Source organism: Mesoplodon mirus, assembly GCF_964341445.2.
Source record: "Mesoplodon mirus genome assembly, chromosome: 2".
In the NCBI taxonomy this organism is placed as follows: Eukaryota; Metazoa; Chordata; class Mammalia; order Artiodactyla; family Ziphiidae; genus Mesoplodon; species Mesoplodon mirus.
Genome location: NC_138977.1, coordinates 36,667,011 through 36,687,789, shown reverse-complemented (window position 1 = coordinate 36,687,789; position 20,779 = coordinate 36,667,011). Strand labels below are relative to the sequence as shown.

General features: G+C 37.4%; 1 protein-coding gene across 4 annotated transcripts in view; it reads right to left on the bottom strand.

Moving 5' to 3' along the window:
- Positions 1-5,316: 5,316 nt before the first annotated feature.
- The window catches only part of MAPK10 (mitogen-activated protein kinase 10), a gene marked incomplete at both ends in the record, with an annotated part of 162,255 nt that continues 146,792 nt past the window's right edge, over positions 5,317-20,779 (bottom strand). For all 4 annotated transcript variants that reach the window (XM_082607772.1, XM_082607773.1, XM_082607774.1 and 1 more), the window contains 3 exons: positions 5,317-5,459; positions 17,706-17,783; positions 19,491-19,554. In XM_082607772.1, the coding sequence (XP_082463898.1) occupies positions 5,317-5,459; positions 17,706-17,783; positions 19,491-19,554 (285 nt within the window). The remainder of the gene's footprint in view (positions 5,460-17,705; positions 17,784-19,490; positions 19,555-20,779) is intronic.

Below are 20,779 nucleotides of genomic sequence, written 5' to 3'. Positions count from 1 at the left end.
AAGAATAGGTATGTTTATCTTCCAGATTTTTTTCTAATAGTTAACTGGTTAAACAAAATGCTTTAGTTACAGAAATAGAAGGGTCATTCCTCAACACTGTCAGACATTTCCAGCTTAATTAACATGGGTTTGGTGACCTTATCAAGACACAAAATCATATTTTAAAAAATTCACCAAGGAGTTTGAGATATTAGGGTTGGCTACCATGTAGACAAAAAAAAATCTTTTACCCTCTCTCGAGTAATAATTAAACTGATTAGAAATTCTAATAAATTAACCTAAGATATTTAACCCTGTTTTAGTCACCTAATACTTCCAGAAAATTATTTTTTCCTTTCCATCAATCTTATACTTTAAAGGAAACTTACTGAATTGCAGATGTACAACCAATATCCCTAGACAGAGAAGAAGGTCATTTTTAGAAGAAACCAATCTCAAATGAAAGCACAGCCTTCTGCATGGTCACATACATATTACACACTCATTACCCAAGGTGAAAAAGTAGGTCATTCCTCATTTCTTATTTATTCCCTGGCACAATCAGACCACATGATGAAATCATGTGAGATGCTTCAGAGTTACTGTCAGGACATGAAACCCAAGACAGTGAGCAGGACAACAACCACTGGCAACAAGGCAAACTCCAACAAAGTCTGGATTTGGATTTGGTTTTATGTTACTGGAAGCAGATTTGCTCTAGTTTTTAATAGTTCATAAGAAACAGAAATCATAATGTATTGACATAGTATCCACCTACAAAGAGTTCAAAAAAGCCAAAGTTCTCCCCTCGTTCGCCCTCTTGTTCCACCAACATTTTGAAAATAAAGGAAAAAAAATTTAAAAAGAGAGAAAGAACACAGAAATGATTTAAATAATTTCAAATCCTTATTAAACATCACTGAAGTGCATTTGATCCATCAGGCTGACTTTCAGTTCTTACCACTAAGACCTTGCAGAGAAACTGGATTTACATAGTTTTGCCTTCCAGGATTGATCTAGAACTGTCGAGGTGAGATGTGTATGAACATGGGTGTGGGTTTTAAGTCCGTTTTATGAACACGGACACAGGACAATTCTCATCATTTGTAGTAGTCTTTGGAGTCCAATCATGCAGAATAACAGGCAGGTTCAAGTCAGGTCTTGTTGCAAGATAGACATGGCAAGGTGAACAGCTTAATGCTAACTAGGGGTGGGAGATCTGTGTCCATTAGAATATACTGGCCATTGGTCCCACATAATCAAAAGTTAGATGTACAGGAGTCCATATACAGAGGCCTTCCATTTTAGCTTGCTTACCAAGGAAATGGGTCAATGTGAGCCATTACAGACAGTGAAAAAACTGCCCAAGTGCTAAAAGAAATAAAATCTTATATTTTAATCACATGGAAAATAATTAATATAACTATTTACATTATAACTTGATTGTTGTTCTTAGAGAAAAGAGTTTCCATTCTTGGTTCAATGGTATCTGTGGAAAATGTCTGTCTTTCACAATTAAAATGCATGTGGGGTGTTGTGAGTAGGGTGGGGGTAGGATTCCTCCTCACTCCCAAGGTGGGTGGGATCAAAGATTCTTGGGGCAACTTGATCCCTTTCTCTGAGCTATAGAAGATAACTTTTTCAGCAAAGCTGATGATCGCGTTCTGTGCAGAGCATAATGCTTTTAAGATTTAGATTGTCATGTGTTAAGAGAATCAAATAGAAATAGACTTTGCAGAATTTAGATTTTGCAGTGACTAGTTAAAATTTAAAAGTCTGTTTTGCTTATTGTTTTTTTTTTTTCCCCCCCTGGCAGGTCATAAAAGGATTTATGTAATCTCACCTATTCTACTTATTCCATTTGTCAAGGCCTATTTTCAGATTTATCAGTCAGCTGCTATCAGTATCCACAGGTAATAATTTTCTGATAATGATAAAAGATTGAGAAAAAACTATCCAGCTCCTTGGCCCTCAATTAAATAGTTTACTCCAATTGGAGGGAACTGACCAGACTCTGGTCCACCTGTGGGGTACATTCCCTCAAAGCTCAGTCATCAGATTCTTGAAGATGCAAGATTATTATCAGTTTTTAATCCACAAGAAGAAATTTGGTTGTAAGGTCAATGTATCATCTCTTTTTTACACATTGGCCCACAAAATACATATAAAAAAATCAAAGTGGTAGTGGTGGTTTGCCAAGATCTCTCAACAACCTAGTTCCTCCTGCACATAGGCATACAGCCATCCCTCCTACAAAATACTATAAAACACTTCTTTAAGGATCGCTGTGAAGCTACTTGCCCTGTAGGAAGTGATAGGTTAGCCCTCTCAGAGTGCCAACTTCACATTCTGAAACGAAGCCCCCAACTACAGGCAGTACCTTCACTTTTTCCGAGAATATAGAACAGGTGACTTGACACTTCCCTGCCTGAAAAACAAGAGGGTCCTTTGGAAGTAACAGGTGACTATACAGGAAACATTTGGTTTTTTAAGAAAAGAAGACTCAGTGCAGAATATAGTATATTCTGTGAATTTGGTAATAACATAATCACCTCCTGAAGATACTATAATAAAATGGACCCAAGATTGTGAAGGACCAGAGGGCTTTTGAAATGATTATTCTCTTTGTTGGCCCATCACCTGTCTTGCTTTGACAACCTAGGAAAATTAATTCTATAAGCAGTCAAGAAGCTAACCCTTAGCTCAATTTGTACATGGTATTTCACTATGAAGGATTTGTTTCATTTTTTTCTTGTCTATAGGGAGGCCTGGCTAAAGGGAATCAGCCCCCAAGAGCCATACAACAGGAGAGATCAGACTAGTAGAGTTTAGGGAAGGTGGCAATAGCAGGGGAAGGGCATTGGCTAGTTCTTGCCTGGTTTCATCTTATTGAAAAAAAAATCATTTCCGCAGACATGAAAGAGAGTCTAACTGTCAAGCAGTTCTAAGATGCTGGCTGGAGATTTTCTTCTGTCTTCTGATGTCACTTTGTGGCTGATGAAATTTCCCTTGTGACTCTCTTTCAACAGCTGCCTGCTCTCTGCACTCAATCCTGTGTGGTTAAAGAGCCGGGAGTGGAAAGGCCACAGGTATAGCAAGAGAAGAGCATGGAGAAAGAAGATAAGCAAAGAAAAAGGAATACAGAGAAGAGAAGCTTAACAAAAGGGGGAGGGGGTTGGGGGAGTGTGACAGAAAGAAAAGTGAGAAAACTCATGTGATTGGGGAAGCATTTTTAAAATCAGGCTGTCTGCAATATTAACCAAAAACTCTGGCAGCGAGATAGAGAAACTGGGCCCCTGCTATTCCAGAAGACAAGCGGCACAGTCTAACATTTTTTCTCTCCATTTGAAATAAATAACCTCTTGTCATGAATCCTACTGTGTGAAGCAATACCATAAATGGCAGCATTGTTCCCACGGCGATGGTCAGGGTTCACTCTATTGCTTGAAAAGAGACACAGCTTTCCTACTGTTGTGTTTAAGGCAGTGTTCAGAGCACTGGCATTCTTGTCTGCTCTGTTTTCAAAGGGATTCCATTTGCCAGTCATCTCACACATATCAACCACCCATCCCATGCGTTTCACTTCTTCTTCAGGTGAAATACCACCGCACTGGTGAGCACCAAAATGGTCAGAGTGCAAAGAGCTGTGATGAATACTTCACCAAGGTGAATAAGAAGAGAAGCCTCGACCTGGTCCCTATTATTGCTGAGAAGTCACCCTGGTATCGCCTTGTATAGAACCAGGATGTTTCACAGTGCCTCCTTAAGTGCCCAGGAAAGCACTTTCATTTAATTTGAGCTAAATTCAGGAGATTTTGCTAAACATTGACATAAATGCTTCATGGCTTTTAAGACACTCTATTGCTAAAGCTATTTAGCAGCAGTAACTTATGGGCAGAGTTATTGCTGTCACGTCACCTGCGGTACAAAACTCAGATGATCAGCCCTTCTTGGATTGTTGAAATGTATGAAATAAACAAATAAACATGAAACATCAGCCATATTAAGGAGTCGCGGAAACCCCTGAGGAATGTCTGTGGAAATGTTTTCAAAGGCTAACCTGAGGATCCCCCTGGGCTTTGGGTATTTTTTAAGTAATTTCTTTTTTTTAATTCTAGAAGAGGGCAGTAATATTTCTTCTCTGAATAAGATCTTGGCAAGGTATAAACCTGGAAAGTAGCACACTCGTGGAAAACACAAGCTACAATCTGAAAATAGCCTAGGTAGGCTCATTTTCTGTTAGGGATACCATATGGAAGCAATTCCACTCTGTTTCAGGGAGGGGGTCTTACCATCATATATGTACACACTAACCCTGCCTCTTCACCTGCCAGTTGTGACACATAATTTGTAAACAGCAAATGGGGTCTCCTTTCTAACATATGAATGTCGGTGTCTCCTAATATCTGGCTAATAATCTCCTTCAGGCCTTCCTCCGCACTGCCCCACCACTCTCTATCAGAGAAAAGACCCTCAGCCTTTATTCCTACCTTCCATCTAAAGGTCAAAACACATTTAGCACCTGGAAACTGTTACCCCCTCCCACCCCACACTGTACATAAGCATCACATATGTTCTTTCTAGAAATTGGTATACAGGTGCCATTTAATCAGTTCAAATTTGGAAGCTACATCCTCAAGGGTCCAAGAGAGCTCACTTCCCCCATGTTCCCCCCTTTACACGTTTTCTTGTAAGACATACAGCTTAATCAATTAACAAACTAAATAGCTTATATACTGGCAATATATTACAGATGGGTTTATGTCAGAGTAATAAATCACATGAAATGGACCATGTGGTACCCCAGTGCGTGATGTCTTGGTAGAGCCCTGAGGACACTGACAGTTAGCATCTCTAAGTATGTATGCTGCTTGAATACAGACACATGCGGATCTGTATCTACATCCATCTGACTAGGCCAAAAGGAGCAGGTAGATGCAAGATAGAGACACACACATGCTGGATGGGGCCACTGCACACCTTGTCATGCCATTTGAAAGGGCAGTTACAGGTCGCTGGTTCTGCAGCCATTAAAATTACACTTTATGGAAAAGGCTTCTCTAATTGTGTTTGATTTGCTTTCTGTAGTAAGCATCGTTAGAAGAAGACCAAAGCAAGAGCAACTAGAAGTTAAATATACATTTGGCTTAGCTGCAATACAGAACTCTGGAGAAGAAGCAGGCTGAAAGATTTTTTCAATTTTAGGCTCGGATTCTCTCCCTTGCTGTTTTCTTGTCGTTGCGTGTCTGTGTTTGTGTGTGTGCGTGAGTGTCTGCGTGTGTGTGTTCCATCAGATCATCTCCTGAAGAACGCTGGGTTTCGCAGGCAGGCGGCTAGTCACCTGCAACAACCCAGGGGTCCTGCCGAGGCTTCCAGGCTGCTGTCAGTGTCAGATGCCAGGGTCTGGTCGGTGGACATGGAGGAGATATCGTTGACAGACGAGGATGGAGGGAGACTCTCACTGCTGTTCACTGCTGCACCTGTGCTAAGAAAATGAAGACCAACATGACTAAACCTGGAACTGGACTTAGCTGAATGTCACTCAGGTTGCAGGCACGGGCAAATATGATAGGGGATGTCTGGTCCATCACTCATTTGACAAACTTTCATAGAACAACGAATACTGAGCACTGTATTAGATGGTGAAAATCAAGATAACAACACAGCATCCCTGGTCACAAGTTATTCACAGGCTAATGCAGTAATTGTCAAATCTCATTCTACCTTAGAAATCACCTGTAATGCTCTTAAAGGAAAACAAAAAATAAACAAAAAAACACCACTAAAAACCCCAATCACCCCTTGTACCTCCAATATTGTAATACAGTTGGCCTTGGGTGAAGTCAAGGCATCTGCATGTTTTAAAAGCTCCCCAGAGACTGTGGTGTCAAGGGCTGAAGACCACTGTTCTATGGAGAAGGCAAATGAGCAAAATCCTTTAATGTAATCATCTGAGCCTGGATGCTTTCAAATTCAGTGAGCTATTAAAACAAATACACATAAGATGCCTACCCCAGAAATATGGGCTGAGGGGAAGCCCAGAAATCAGAATTACTTGGAGGCTACAGCTCTAGAGAAATGAACGTATATTAAGTAAATATGATTATGTAGTCATTAATTTGACATCAAACTTAAAGGTCCATATAGAAAAGCCAACTAGGACTGTGGATGAAAGTTACCATAGACCAAAAAAAGAATAGAAGCTGGAGCACACCTGTTGATTGTGTGTTTAGTTTCCAGCAGGCTTGCTTACCTGGGAATCTCCAAATAAGAACTCTGAATTACTAACTTAGATTAATCTGCAAAATTTTAAAAATTTATCTGCTATGTGGGAATATAAAGATTTTGAAACTCTGAGAAGAAACTTGCTCATGGTAATCACTCAGTAAATACTTGCTGAGCTACAACAGCTTTGAGAACCACAAAGGAAAGATGAGCCAGCGGCATTGTAAAATCGAATTAAACCAGAGCACCCTGGAAAGAGTCCAATTACTTTTTATCTTTATAGATTCTTTATACTCAAGCAATATGGGTGGTAAAATGTATGTTTTGTGAAATAGTTCGCTATTAAAAATATCTAAAGTATAAGCATATAAAATAAGAGATGAGGAATTCTCGCTACATTGTATTTTATTTGAGCAAATATAGTGTATAAGATATATTTGGTGAAAATCATAAATCCCAAATAAGATAGTGTTATCAGATAGATCTAATAATTCAGAAAAAAAAATCTAATGAAGTGGAGAGGTTAACACAATCTCTTTGTTCCTGGTGTAGACATTTCTTGCCTGAGGAAAGAATGTGATTAAAATGTGACAATTGGACTTCCCTGGTGGCGCAGTGGTTAAGAATCCACCTGCCAATGCAGGGGACACGGGTTCCAGCCCTGATCCAGGAAGATTCCACATGTAGGGAGCAACTGAGCTCGTGCACCACAACTACTCAGCCTTAGCTCCAGAGCCCATGAGCCACAACTACTGAGCCCGCATGCCACGACTACTGAAGCCCATGCACCTAAAGCCCATGCTCCACAACAAGAGAAGGCACCACAATGAGAAGACTGTGCACCGCAACGAAGAGTAGCCCCCGCTCACCGCAACTAGAGAAAGCCCGTGTGCAGCAACAGAGACCCAATGCAGCCATAAATAAATACATACATACATACATACATACATACATACATAATTTTTTTTTTTTTTTTTTTTTTGTGGTACGCGGACCTCTCACTGTTGTGGCCTCTCCCGTTGCGGAGCACAGACTCCGGACACGCAGGCCCAGCGGCCACGGCTCACGGGCCCAGCCGCTCCGCAGCATGTGCGATCCTCCCGGACTGGGGCACGAACCTGCGTCCCCTGCATCGGCAGGCGGACTCTCAGCCACCGCGCCACCAGGGAAGCCCAACATTTTTTTTTTTTAAATGAGACAGTATCTGGAGAGGACGCACACACATAAACTAAAACAGATTATATGTACCCTATATGCTTTTTTTTTTTTTTTTTTTTTTTTTTTTTTTTGCGGTATGCGGGCCTCTCACTGTTGTGGCCTCTCCCGTTGCGGAGCACAGGCTCCGGATGCGCAGGCCCAGCGGCCATGGCTCACGGGCCCAGCCGCTCCGCGGCATATGGGATCCTCCCAGACCGGGGCACGAACCCGTATCCCCTGCATCGGCAGGCGGACTCTCAACCACTGCGCCACCAGGGAGGCCCCCTATATGCTTTTTAAATTTTTGTTTGTTGATTATAAATATATTTATGTAAATTATGAGAAATATAAAAAATACAGGAAAAAAGGTAACAATATGCACTCATCCTCAAATTAATGATAAGAATGGTTAAACTTCTGGTATATTTCTTTCTAGTCTTTTTGCTAGGAAGTTTCTTTAACTGTAATCATTTAATATAACCATTTGTATCCTGTATTTTCATACACAAAGGCTTATACATTTTTCATGTTCTTTAAACTCTTAAAAGTATCTGTACTTCCTAATCTTAAGTGTCTCTAGATTTTTAAATCTGTCTTGTTAACATCTTCCTGTAAATAATTTTACTCCCATTATCAGAAAAATATATAATGTGAAGTTATCTGGTTTCAATTTATTCCAACTTTACTTAATTATATCCTTTACAGATATGGTGCAGAGCTAGTTCATTTCCTCTCGTGACATATACTAGTAGATTTCCTATGGCAGCAAACAACCCTTGATTACATAGCCCAAATACCCAGCTCTGCTTTTTCTCCTTGATTCTAGATTAAATTATACCAACATCCTCATGTTCTTTTATCAGCTTTGGCCTGTAATAATTGAGCATCACTGTGATGGGCTTCTCAGAATCATATTCAATTTTTCCACATCATTATTAAAGGGTAGTGATTAAAACTAGCTATAGGATTCTAATAAAGACTTGATCAATTGTGGACCAACAGAGTGAGATTACTGTCCATTTATCTCCTAGATGATATATCCCTATATTACAGATGGCTTTCAAATCACAGTACTAGAGTTTAGATTTAGTTTTGACTTGAAATATAAAATATTGCCCATGTAACTTTTTAAAACAGCTTCATTGAGACAAAATTCACAAATCTAATTTGTACAATTCAATGTTTTTTTAGGATAGTCACAAAGTTGTGCAACCACCAAAAGAATCAATTTTGTAGTGTTTTCATCACCCCAAAAGAAAACCCTACACTCTGTTTCTTACCAACCCGAGGCAATGGCTAACTTACTTTCTGTCTCTATAAAATTGTCTATTCTGGACATATCAGTTAAATGGAATCATACAATATGTTATCTTTTGTGACTGGTTTCTTTCACACAGCATAATATTTTCAAGGTTCATTTAAATTACTACTTCATTCCTTTTTATGGCTGAATAACATTCTACTGTATGAATACATCACTTTTGTTTAACTATTTATTAGTCACTGGTCATTTGATGGACATTTAGGTTGTTTCTACTTTTTGGCTATTATGAATAATGTTGTTATGAGCATTAATGTACAAGGTTTTATTTCTCTTGGGTAAATACTTAAGAGGAGAATTGCTGGGTCATAGAATAACTCTATGTTTAATATTTGAGGAACAGCCAAACTGTTTTTCAAAGTGGCTGCATCAGTTTACATTCCTACCAGCAGTGTATGAGGGCTCCAATTTTCCCTATCCTCTCCAACACTTATTATCTATCTTTTTGATGATAGCCATCCTAATATATGTGAAATGGTATCTCATTGTGATTTATTTGCATTTTCCTGATGGCTAATTATGTTGAGCATCTTTTCATGTGCTTGTTAAACACTTGTATATCTTCTTTGGAGAAATGTCTGTTCAGATACTTTGGCCATTTTTTAAATTGTGTTATGTTCTTTTTATTAGTGGATTGTAAGAGTTCTTTATATATTATGGATACAAGTCCCTTATCATGTAAGATTTGCTGATGTTTTTCTCCTATTCTATGGATTGTCTTTTCACTTTCTTTTCTTTTTTCTTTTTTTTGCAGTACACGGGCCTCTCACTGTTGTGGCCTCTTCCATTGCGGAGCACAGGCTCCGGACGCTTAGGCTCAGCGGCCATGGCTCACGGGCCTAGCCACTCTGCAGCATGTGGTATCTTCCCGGACTGGGGCACGAACCCACGTCCCCTGCATCGGCAGGCAGACTCTCAACCACTGCGCCACCAGGGAAGCCCTCTTTTCACTTTCTTGATGGTGTCTTTTGAAGCACACTTCTTTAATATTAAGTTGGATTTAACAATGTTTTTTGTCATTTGTGCTTTTAGTGTCATATCTAAGAAACCATTTCCTAACCAAAGATCATGAAGATTTACTCCTATGTTTTATAATTTTACCCCTTACATTTAAGACTATGATCCATTTTGTGTTTCATTTTTGCATATGATGAGGTAGAGATTCACCTTCATTCTTTTGCATGTGGAGATCTATTTATCCCAGCTCCAGTTACTGAAAAGACTATTCTTTGCCCATGGAATTGTCTTGAAATCCTTGTTAAAAATCAATTGACCATAAATATGAGGCTTTATTTCTGCACTCGCAATTTCATTTCAATGATCTGTATGTGTATATTCATGCAAATACCACACTGTCTTGACTATTACAGGCTTATGGTAAGTTTTGAAATAAGGAAGTGTGAATCCTCCAACTGTGTTCTTTTTCAAGATTGTTTTAGCTATTCTGTGTCCCTTGGCTTAATGCAAACCAAAAAGTATTTTAAAGTATCTCAACAAAATAGACCTGGTATCCTTTTGAGATAAGCTTTTTCTCCTTTCCTGGTTGAAATTGATTATGTGGACATGTTCCAATGGTCACAGTTAAAGCTGAGTACTGATTCAAGCAGGGTGAGATAAGACTTAGCTGAGACTAGGCTCCCTTATAAGACTGATATTTACAAATAAACACAAACCCACAACAATGGCAGCTAGAGAAATTATACAAAAATATTGAGGAAATTTCCCCAGTAAAACACAAATTTTTATCTATAAATAATTCTGAATGAAGGCAACAAAAGTCAGGGCAGCTTTTAATAAATTCTTCAGAGCTTCCCTGGTGGTGCAGTGGTTGAGAATCTGCCTGCCAATGCAGGAGACGTGGGTTCGAGCCCTGGTCTGGGAGGATCCCACATGTCGCGGAGCAACTAGGCCCATGGGCCACAACTACTGAGCCTGCACGTCTGTAGCTTGTGCTCCGCAACAAGAGGGGCCTCAATGGTGGGAGGCCCATGTGCCACGATGAAGAGTGGTCCCCGCTTGCCACAACTGGGGGAAGCCCTCACACAGAAGCGAGGACCCAACACAGCAAAAATAAATAAATTAATTAATAAACTCCTACCCCCAACATCTTCTTTAAAAAAACAAAATAAAATAAATTCTTCATATACAGGGGATCACATTCCTACTGAACCTATTTTATAATCAGCATATTTTCAATGTACTTACCATTCTAAGTGTTATGCTATATGGGTCAGCCCATTATATATAGTTTTGTCACATGATTACTTCATGTTTATGTTTCCCTTGCTTCTTTTGATTTCTTTCATTATATTTCTTAATTTCTTCTATCTTCCTCTATCCCAACTCTTGAGCACAGAATAAGTACTCAGTTTAACAAAACGCTGAGTATCTTTTGTGTGTACTCTTCTAGAGAGATTCTGTGAGGGAAAGCAAATTTCTCCCTGCTATGAAATGGATGAAACTGCTGACCTAGTTTTGGCTAAGGGAAATCACTTTGTTGCAGTTGTCTTTCTTCTCCTTTTGTTCATCAGCTGGCTTTCTGTAATTTCTATCTTCTGTGTTGGAATGGCCCTGCCATCTATTTTATCAAAGTTGAATGCAAATTATAGTTGGTATTCAATTACTCAAAGTTCAGAATCTTTATCAGCTGTATTTCTAGGGTTCCATAGATTATTGTTCCTGATTTCTTATAGCACAAATGCATTAAAAGAGGTTCTCATCCTCTCTTCTAATGCTTCCTCTATAAAATCCCCATTTCATTCCCATGAGAAGGGTTGTATGAGAAGCGTTCCTCTTTACACAGCTATGGTGGGAGAATCATGTGTATTATCTAGTGGTGTGCTAGAGTGGCTTTTAGAGGCTTTTGAGAGTCAGTTATTAGCATTTCTTTCCAACTCTGCCCTCATTGATGTCACACCAGTATCTTGAAATTGATCATAGTGAGAATATTTACAGCATAGAAATTAGTAAATGCTATAATCATTCGTTTTTTAAAAAAAGAGATGGTTGTTAAAAATTGCCCCCCACTATAATATAAAAAAACTTTTACTTCTGTATTACTTTTTCTATTGCACCATAATATATGCCTCTTGACTGTAGCCACCTCTGGCTTTACTGGATGATCCTCTCAATTCTGTTTTTTTGTTTTTTCTTTTTTGCGGTACGCGGGCCTCTCACTGCTGTGGCCTCTCCCGTTGCAGAGCACAGGCTCCGGAAGTGCAGGCCCAGAGGCCATGGCTCACGGGCCCAGCTGCTCCGCAGCATGTGGGATCTTCCCGGACCAGGGCACGAACCCGTGTCCCCTGCATCGGCAGGCGGGCTCTCAACCACTGCGCCACCAGGGAAGCCCGGGGCTGAGGTTTTTAAGTAAAAAAATTACTGGACTAGATCTGTGATTAATTGGGAGGGACACACTCCCATGGGGTGCAGAATATGGAGGGGGAAGGGCTATATGTTAAAATCACCTGAAAAGCTTTATCTTCCGTGTAGAGTTTCTAAAAAAATATCTACCCATCCTGATGTTAAGCATCCCTATCTTGGTGAGTCATTGTTACTTGTGGGAGGTTTACTTCTCAGGCACAATGAGGTGGTGAACAGACTGAGAGTTAGATGACCTCCTAGTCTGTTCTAGCTCTAACATTCTATAACAAATACTTTCAGATGAAAATTTATTTATATTCACAGAGTGCTATTCCCTCAGCAATCTTTACAAATCAATTCAGAAAGCAAGAAGCCATGTTATTCTTGAAAATAAATCACTATTCAAGTGAAATCAGATAGCAGAAGGGAGTACAATTATTTATTTAGAAATGTATCTGAGGTTTAGATTTATTTCTTATTGATATACAATTCCATCAATAAATTTCAAACCTGTGTATTATTAGGCAAATGCGCATTTAACTTCCTATTTACATTTTTAAAAAGCATCACTAAAACATGAGTTTGGGTATTAGAACAATTTTGTCACTGAGAAACTGCATTAACTTATTCCCTTGCTATGGGGCTCCCAGCATTGCTGTGACTGAATATTAAGGGAGTCTTAATGTTGTAATATTAATGTTGTAATATTACAACATTATTACAACAATGTTGTAATAAAGTCTTAATGTTGTAATATTACTTCATCCTAACTATTTACAAAATAAAATGTGATATGCAACATTAATGAGAAAAGGTGAATATAATGAAGAATGCAAAAAAAGCTGACTTTTCACAAATTTTCTTGATAATTGCTTTTTCTCCCCAGCCTAGGTTACTGCATATATATATATATATATATATATATACACATACATACACCATGTACACACACACACACACTAGTGTTCCAATAAAAATTTAACAATTGGTTCTCTGGGGGGAGGAATTCATTGATTTGTAGAGTTGGCCAATTTCTATGTCTTAAATCCTACATGGTAGATTTCAAGCTACAATATGAGGTCAAAAAAACCATAGTTGGATGTATACAAGTGGCTCTCATGAGCTGCAAGAGTCAACTCCAGCACATGGCTATTCTATGTCTCCACATGATGCACACAAATACATCAGACACAAATATGTCATATAATATATATTATACATATGATTTCTCAAAATTAAGCCAGGAATATTTTCCTTTAAAATCATGTCATGAAAGACTGAATCCATAATCATTTTAACTATAAATTGTTTAAGCCAGTCAACTATAGTTAAGAGCATGTGTAGAAGGTAGATAATTTAGTATTGTTACAGGTAGTTGGAATGGTTAAAAAATAGTTTGGTCTTCTCACATGCACATAGAGCCTATGTGGCATATTTTATAATTAATCATTAACATATTAAACTAAACAGGCATGCAAAAGAAATTCAGGAATATGCATTTCTAAAAATGAGTAAATCAAACAACCACCTGAAAGCCACAAACCTTTATATATGAAGCATGAGCAAATGCCAACAGCAACAATTTATGTACTGATATTTGGTTCATTTATCTTCATGGTGACTAATAGGGTGAATAAATATTTACTGGCATAGGAACATACTGAATTGCATACTATATTAAAGTTATAATCCTGTCCTGAATTCTGTCTTTGGAATAGCACCAAGAAACATGCTGAGGGAGAACCTAAGCAGCAATTTTCAAATATTTATCAAGCTAGTATTATGTGCAAGGCACAACACTCAGGCACTGCATGATACACAAAGGTGAATACATACCATCTTTCTTCTCAGTGAATTTCAGTCAATAAGGGTAATAAGACTATGTTTAAAATACAGGTACTAGTAGGACCCATATGAAGAAAAGATCCTATTCTTTGGGAAGATATGAAAAGTCTTTTGGAACAGATATAAAAAATATTTTGGAATAAGGTGGTATTCAATAAGAGAATACTTATGAATGGGCAGCATTCCAAAAGGTAGGGATCCAGTCAAGTAAGACAATGGCAATACAGGACCCTAGAATTGGTGTAGTATGAAAGGTGGAAAAACGTGGATTACAAAGGGCTATCCATGTCAGGGAGAGGTTACTAGGCTTAAATTATAAGTGATGCAAAGCCACTGGAGGCATTGATCAGTGGAATTATTGCTCAAACCTATAGTTTTGAAAGATCAACTTAGGTAGAGACTGAAGTTTGGAAAATTATTTCAGGAAAACTTCAATCATAATGCTGTTAAAGGAAAGGCATGGTAATTAGATGTAAGACATCCAGCAAACAAAATTTTTAGGATGTAGAAAATGACTCAGTCATAAGGTGAGTATGGAGTAAAAGATCAATTAGGGGTTTCAGGCTGGGAGGCTAAGAAGATAGAGCTGCCATTAATAGAAATGGGAAAGTTGAGAAAAAATTTACTGCTGAGTGGGTGAATCTAAATAGAGAGGATATGTTTGATTTTAAACAAATTGAATCTGAATTGGCAGCAATCTCATGCATTCTGGCCAATATTTTAATTTCTCTATGACTAGTTATATTCATCATTAAATATTATAGTGGAATGCATTTATTTTCCAGTCATTCCAGAAATAACAAACTGCTCTGTAAACTAGTCATCTGCTTTATTCACCTTAAATGTATTTCTTGCAAACTTAAAAAGGATTTACTCGGTCAGGACTCAGGTTCATCTATTCAGAGCATGTAGAAATTATTTATGTCAATAGCCTTAGACACTGTTAAGGAAAATTATCCAACACTTGGGATTAGTGCAAAAAATGAGCATGTAACTTTTTAATATCATACTTGAGCATTTTTTAACAAGCCCTCCTAAGGGTCATCTGACTGTTTTGTGGAACATAACATTTTGGACTTAATGTTCTCAATTGATTAGGGGCCAGACGTTTTACAACACTGTAAACTCGTAGAAAGCTGATAAAGTGAAACTCTGTTTTATCTTTCTGCCTGGTAGAAAAGATAACCACAAAGATAGGTCTGGTTGCCCTGTAGGACATTTACAAGTTTTGATTTAATTTAGTAATCTTATTTCAGTGTTCTTTTTTCCAAAGACTATGTAAATCCTAATTTCTCATATCTTCATGGAACTGTTATTCTGCCATTTCCCTCATTAATGAGTTAAAAGAAACTTCTTCATGCAATCACTTTATTTTTGCATAAGAATTATGGTTTTAATGATTAAAGAATTTGGCCTTAATAACATACAAACTTTGTTCCTTTACCAAATACTTAAACATTTCTTCATATGGCAGACCATTCATTAATTAATGATTAATTGATCTCACTTGTACCATTTCTAATCCCATTTTTCCCACTCTGAGCTGTACAGTTTGCATGAAATGAATCATGGGAATAAGAAGACTTTTGTAGAAGTGTTGTGAAAGTATTGAAAAGAGAATTATGAATTTTTATGTCATCACAGATTAGTTGCTGTGGAGACCTGGTTGGGGCCAAGGGGAAAGTGGAGGAGGAGACGAGCAGAAGATGGGGTGTTCTGGAGTGGGTGGCATGATTCTGAGCTCTTTGTAAAAAGGAAAAAAAGATGAATTCATGATAATTTGAAATAAAGATGACAGTCTGCTAAACTTGTCCAGTCCCAGCCTGAGATTCTAGGTCACCCTTCACTGGATCCTGGTATTTTGTCTTCTTAATGATTATAAGAAAATATGTTCTGGCCATTATGGGAATTCTTAAGGTAAGGAGTCTTTCTGCTTTAGCAGGTGGTATCTTGAGGCTGTAGGATTCAGGCTTTGGGTTTTTAATCAGCAGCAGTTGGAACATGCAGGTAAGTTAGAAGCAGCTTCTACAGACCTGTATCGATATGGATGCTAGGCTGAATAAATAGGGTGGGTAGACTACCAACCCCAATGATTCCCTTAACCCTCTTTGAGGAAAGGGAAGACTTGAGATAGAATTGACATTTCTTCAAATCTAGAGGTGAGAAACGCAGGTCATACGAGAACTGCATCTGTTTGGGCATCAGAGTAGCTGTGGGTACAAACTAAAGAGCAGTTATCAGTGTGAAGAACTGATTAATTCATCCTACCTGTTTCCTGAAAAAAGTTAAAGTGCATGGGAACCTCCATACCACTATGGAGAAGACTATGGAGGTTCCCTAAAAAACTAAATATGGAACTACCATATGACCCAGCAATCCCACTCCTGGGCATAGACCCTGAGAAAACCATAATTCAAAAAGGCACATGCACCCTAATGTTCATTGCAGCACTATTCACAATAGCCAGGACAGGGAAGCAAGCTAAATGCCCATTGACAGATGAATGAATAAATAAGATGTAGTACATATATACAATGGAATATTACTCAGCCATAAAAAGGAACAAAATAATGCCATCTGCAGCAACATGAACCTAGAGATTGTCATACTGAGTGAAGTCAGTCAGAGAAAGACAAATATCACATGATATCACTTATATGTGGAATCTAAAAAAAAAATGGTGCAAATGAACTTATTTACAAAACAGAAATAGAGTCACAAATGTAGAAAACAAATTTATGGTTACCAGGAGGGAAAGGGAAGGGAGGGATAAATTGGGAGATTGGGATTGATATATATACACACTACTGTACGTAAAATGGATAACTAACAAGGACCTACTGTATAACACAGGGAACTCTACTCAAACCTCTATAATAACCAATATGGGAAAAGAATCTTAAAAAGGATGGATATATGTATATGTATAACTGATTCACTTTGCTATGCACCTGAAACTAACACAACATTGTAAATCAACTATACTCCAATAAAAGGTATTAAAAAATAAATAAAGATGGAAATGAAAAAATAAAGTGCATGGGAAAAAATTATACATCAAAGGTCTACACCAGGTCTACTTTCCTCTAAACTAATAATTTGCAGCCTACATTTTTGCCAGCATGATCTGAGTGTTGTTTAAATCTAAAGAGATTCTCTTTCTATTCAAAGCATAAGTCTTAGGAAAAATATACTAGCATTAATAAGTGTAAGTAAATTACCTCAAATAATTCTAAAGCACATTAGTAAGATCAGTAAAATATGTATATGTACAAACGTGTGTTAGATTCTGTAGATTGCAAACTGAAAGATTTTCTATGCTGACTTTAATTGAATCTCATCTTGGTTAAGGCTTCAACTACAGTTACATCAACCTTGCGAAGAGTGCAAACATTAGAGTGAATGAAGGAAAAGGTTTTGGCTGGAGGGATTCCTGAACTCTACATTGACTTGGTGGTCAAGAGGGCATTATGGTTCTGAATTTTGATGAGGCACAGTTACCCTTTAACCAGCCCATGTTAACATTTCTTTAAGATTCCTTATTATCTTAAAATAAGTTCTGAAAGAACTCTTGTGCTAGGTCATTATAATCAGAATAATCAGAATGAATGCCACACTAAATATCAAAAGGAATAAAACTAAAATCATTTGAGGGAAAAACAGTCATGTGATATTAGTTCATGTGCTCTATTGGCAATGTTATTGACTGCAATCTCTCCTTAAGGCCAAGAAAAATACACAAGTGTTGGTTTATTGGTTATTCACTGAGAGTGAGTACCTGAAGGAGAAGGCTGTCCTTTCACAACTCCATTCTTAGTCTTTTCTTCCGAATTCATGACTTCCTTGTAAATAAGTTCTGTAAGAAACAGTTATCAGTGTTATAAAAATCAATTTTCTCCTTAACCCAAAGAGGAAATTCATTAGTTAATGACAAGTAATAACATGTTGATGGGGCTGAGTAAATTACAAACCAAGTGGAATTTCTTTACTCTTCTATTTCTACATTTTCTTGAAATAACACAGAGCCTGGCAAAAGTAGGTGCTCAATAAAGCATTTAACCAAGAAAATGTATGAAGAGTACACATTACTTGTTTTCTGAATTCTTTGGGAGATTTCTGATGCATTCTAATTTTATCTCTTATGGATTTTAATGGCTCAGTTTTGAACCTCCATTTTTCTTTTATGTTCACTTCCTAAGAGATACACATATTCTTCTTGTGGCTTTAAATTGTTACTTTCTATCAGTTTCCCAACTCTTATTCATCTTTTTGTTAGATTCAAATCTTGGATTTGTAAAACTAAACTTGCATAAAATCCAACGTTAAAAAATTATTATATTTATTCCCAAACTTGCATCCATTTCTGGCTTTTTCATTACTAGAATTAAAAATATGTATATCTTCATTACTTTTTACTTTATAGCTTTTAGCTACAAATTATTCTGTGCCATTCATTCGTGCTTTGCAATGGTTTACAATTTATATAACCATCATCCTTTACAGGTATTTCTTCAGTTTTTCAGAATTTAGTCTATGTCCATCCTCCTCAAGTGATATTTATACCCTATCACTCACCTAATCATGAACCCCTGAGTGCCTTCTGGTCCTTATTTAGATCAAATCAAGTCTTTTTCTGTCTATCATCCTCATCTTTTTTTTTTTTTTTACTTGATCTACTGTTTATATGTGCTTATTTTTCCATACTCTCCAACATGACCTCTTGAACAGGGGATTCTCTTTACTAACTTTATAACACTTTTTGCTCATTCTTACCCTTTGGTTTCCTCTTGTATCTTCATTCTGGTATTTTCCTCAATTTTTTTTTCTTTTCCAAACTTATAATTATTAATTCTTTCAAGTAGCTCAAATGTTCTTCCCTTCAGATCTCCCCTTTATGTTCCTCCTCATAATGACCTAATCATGTGTTATAATCTGCATTTGGCTTTATCATATTTATTCTAGTCTGTGGTTATTTGTTAGTGGAACAATTCTTCTCTACCTTGTCTTACCCTGACTATGACCTTGATCATGCAGTATGTGTTTGAAAAAGTTTTCTTGAAAAAAAAGTTAATTAATGTATTCATTCACTCTTTTCTTACTTTAAAGGATAATAAGCCACTTAGATACATGAATTTTCATTTAAATTCTCAAGTCCTATAAATCAAGTGAATGAATTCATATATTCACTATCTTTTATTCTATGATGACTAAAACCATCTCAGGCATAATTTTATCCATTTTATGTGATAATTTTATGTACAAACATGGAATGTTTAATTCTAAAATTTTGAATTAAAGTTTGTCCTCCACCATGACAAATATTTTGACAATCAGTACTATTTTTTATAAAGTGTCAGTAATTAATTCCTTTCATTCTTGAGTAAGTGCAATACTGTTATTAGTATGAAAAGACAGATGAAGTTTTAGGAGCTTTGAAAATGGTCTAAGAGGATAGCACTTAGAAAATCATCTGTTACTAAATTGTTTTAAAAGGAAAAGCCTTAAAGATGTTTTCTGAGTTTCAATAAAGCAAAAGGTACACTTATTTAAGCAGTAGGGTCACCTTTCCATTCTTCAATGGTGTGTTCTCTTTCATCCAGCTGTTTGTCGTATATCTGGGGTGGGGGCTGCAGAATAAAAACAGACAATAAACCTTCCATAATAAACTAAAAATAACTAAACTCTTATTAGGCATGAGAATATTTTGCTATTCATTGATTTTAGTGGTGATCAGGATCTCATATAAATTGTGGAGTAGTTACAGTGGTACAGAAGTTACAATTTCCCCACAAACGTATGAAGGATTCATTTATATGCCAAATAAGCCAACAGAATCCAAATCCTGAGAGCTCACTTCCCAAAACCTTCTGATTTAGAATTCAAGTGTAAGCAATTAATATTCAGTCTTTAAAAAGCAAACAAGACACTTGATTACAAGGACCCAGAGGCTATTTCCTCCATTCACTAGCCTTATAATAGAACCCTACTAAAACTATTCCAGACTGATAAGATTTTGTTCCATTTTAGACCCCTGTGAAAAAGACTCTTTAATACCTCTCAACAGATCGTAGTACTAGTCCCCAGTGTAAAGAAATATTTAGATCTAATCAATTTTTTTGTGTGTGGAGCATCATAAAACATCTTTATACATAGCTGTGTGCCATATATTTAAATGGTTTAAGATATTTTCCCCCCTCAGACAGAAGCAGCTGCCAGCTGTCTAGAGAGATGGGTCACCTTGAACCCCTGAGTGGCCCCTGAGTTAACCCTCTCTAGGAGAAATGATGTGACAGGACCTTTAGTCTAACATTGAATCAGCATTCCTCTTGCTATGAGGAATTTGGATGTGGAAAAAGAGAAATTTTCACAAATCTAGGTGCCTTCCAGGAAGGAAGGTCTCAGATAGATTCCCTGACCTCTTCCTCCCAATGTTTGGACCTAGGGAAATCTATCACGGTGACATAGCGTAGCTCTAACTCAGCTCAAGTAACATGGAAAGAAAAAAATCTCTTGGAAAAATAGAGGTGAGAGAGAAGAAGTTGAGGAGGTATATTGGCTAATAATGGCTTCAGGGCAAAGAAGAGCTACAAAATGTCTGGTGTCATGAGATGGGGTCCCAAAATTCATGCTGTCCAACACTCCAAAAGCAGCCATTTTTTGTAAGAAACTAACAGTTACTCAATAAAGTGACTCAGGCCTATTAGGACAGAATCCCTCAAAAATGGCTGTCCTAGGAACACTTCGAACAATATCTTCAGAGACAGCTTCTGATTTCTGTGGGAAGTTCTTTGGCCTGGGAGCAGTACCCTAATACCATAATTGTTCTTCTTTACTGAATGCAGAATCTCTGGT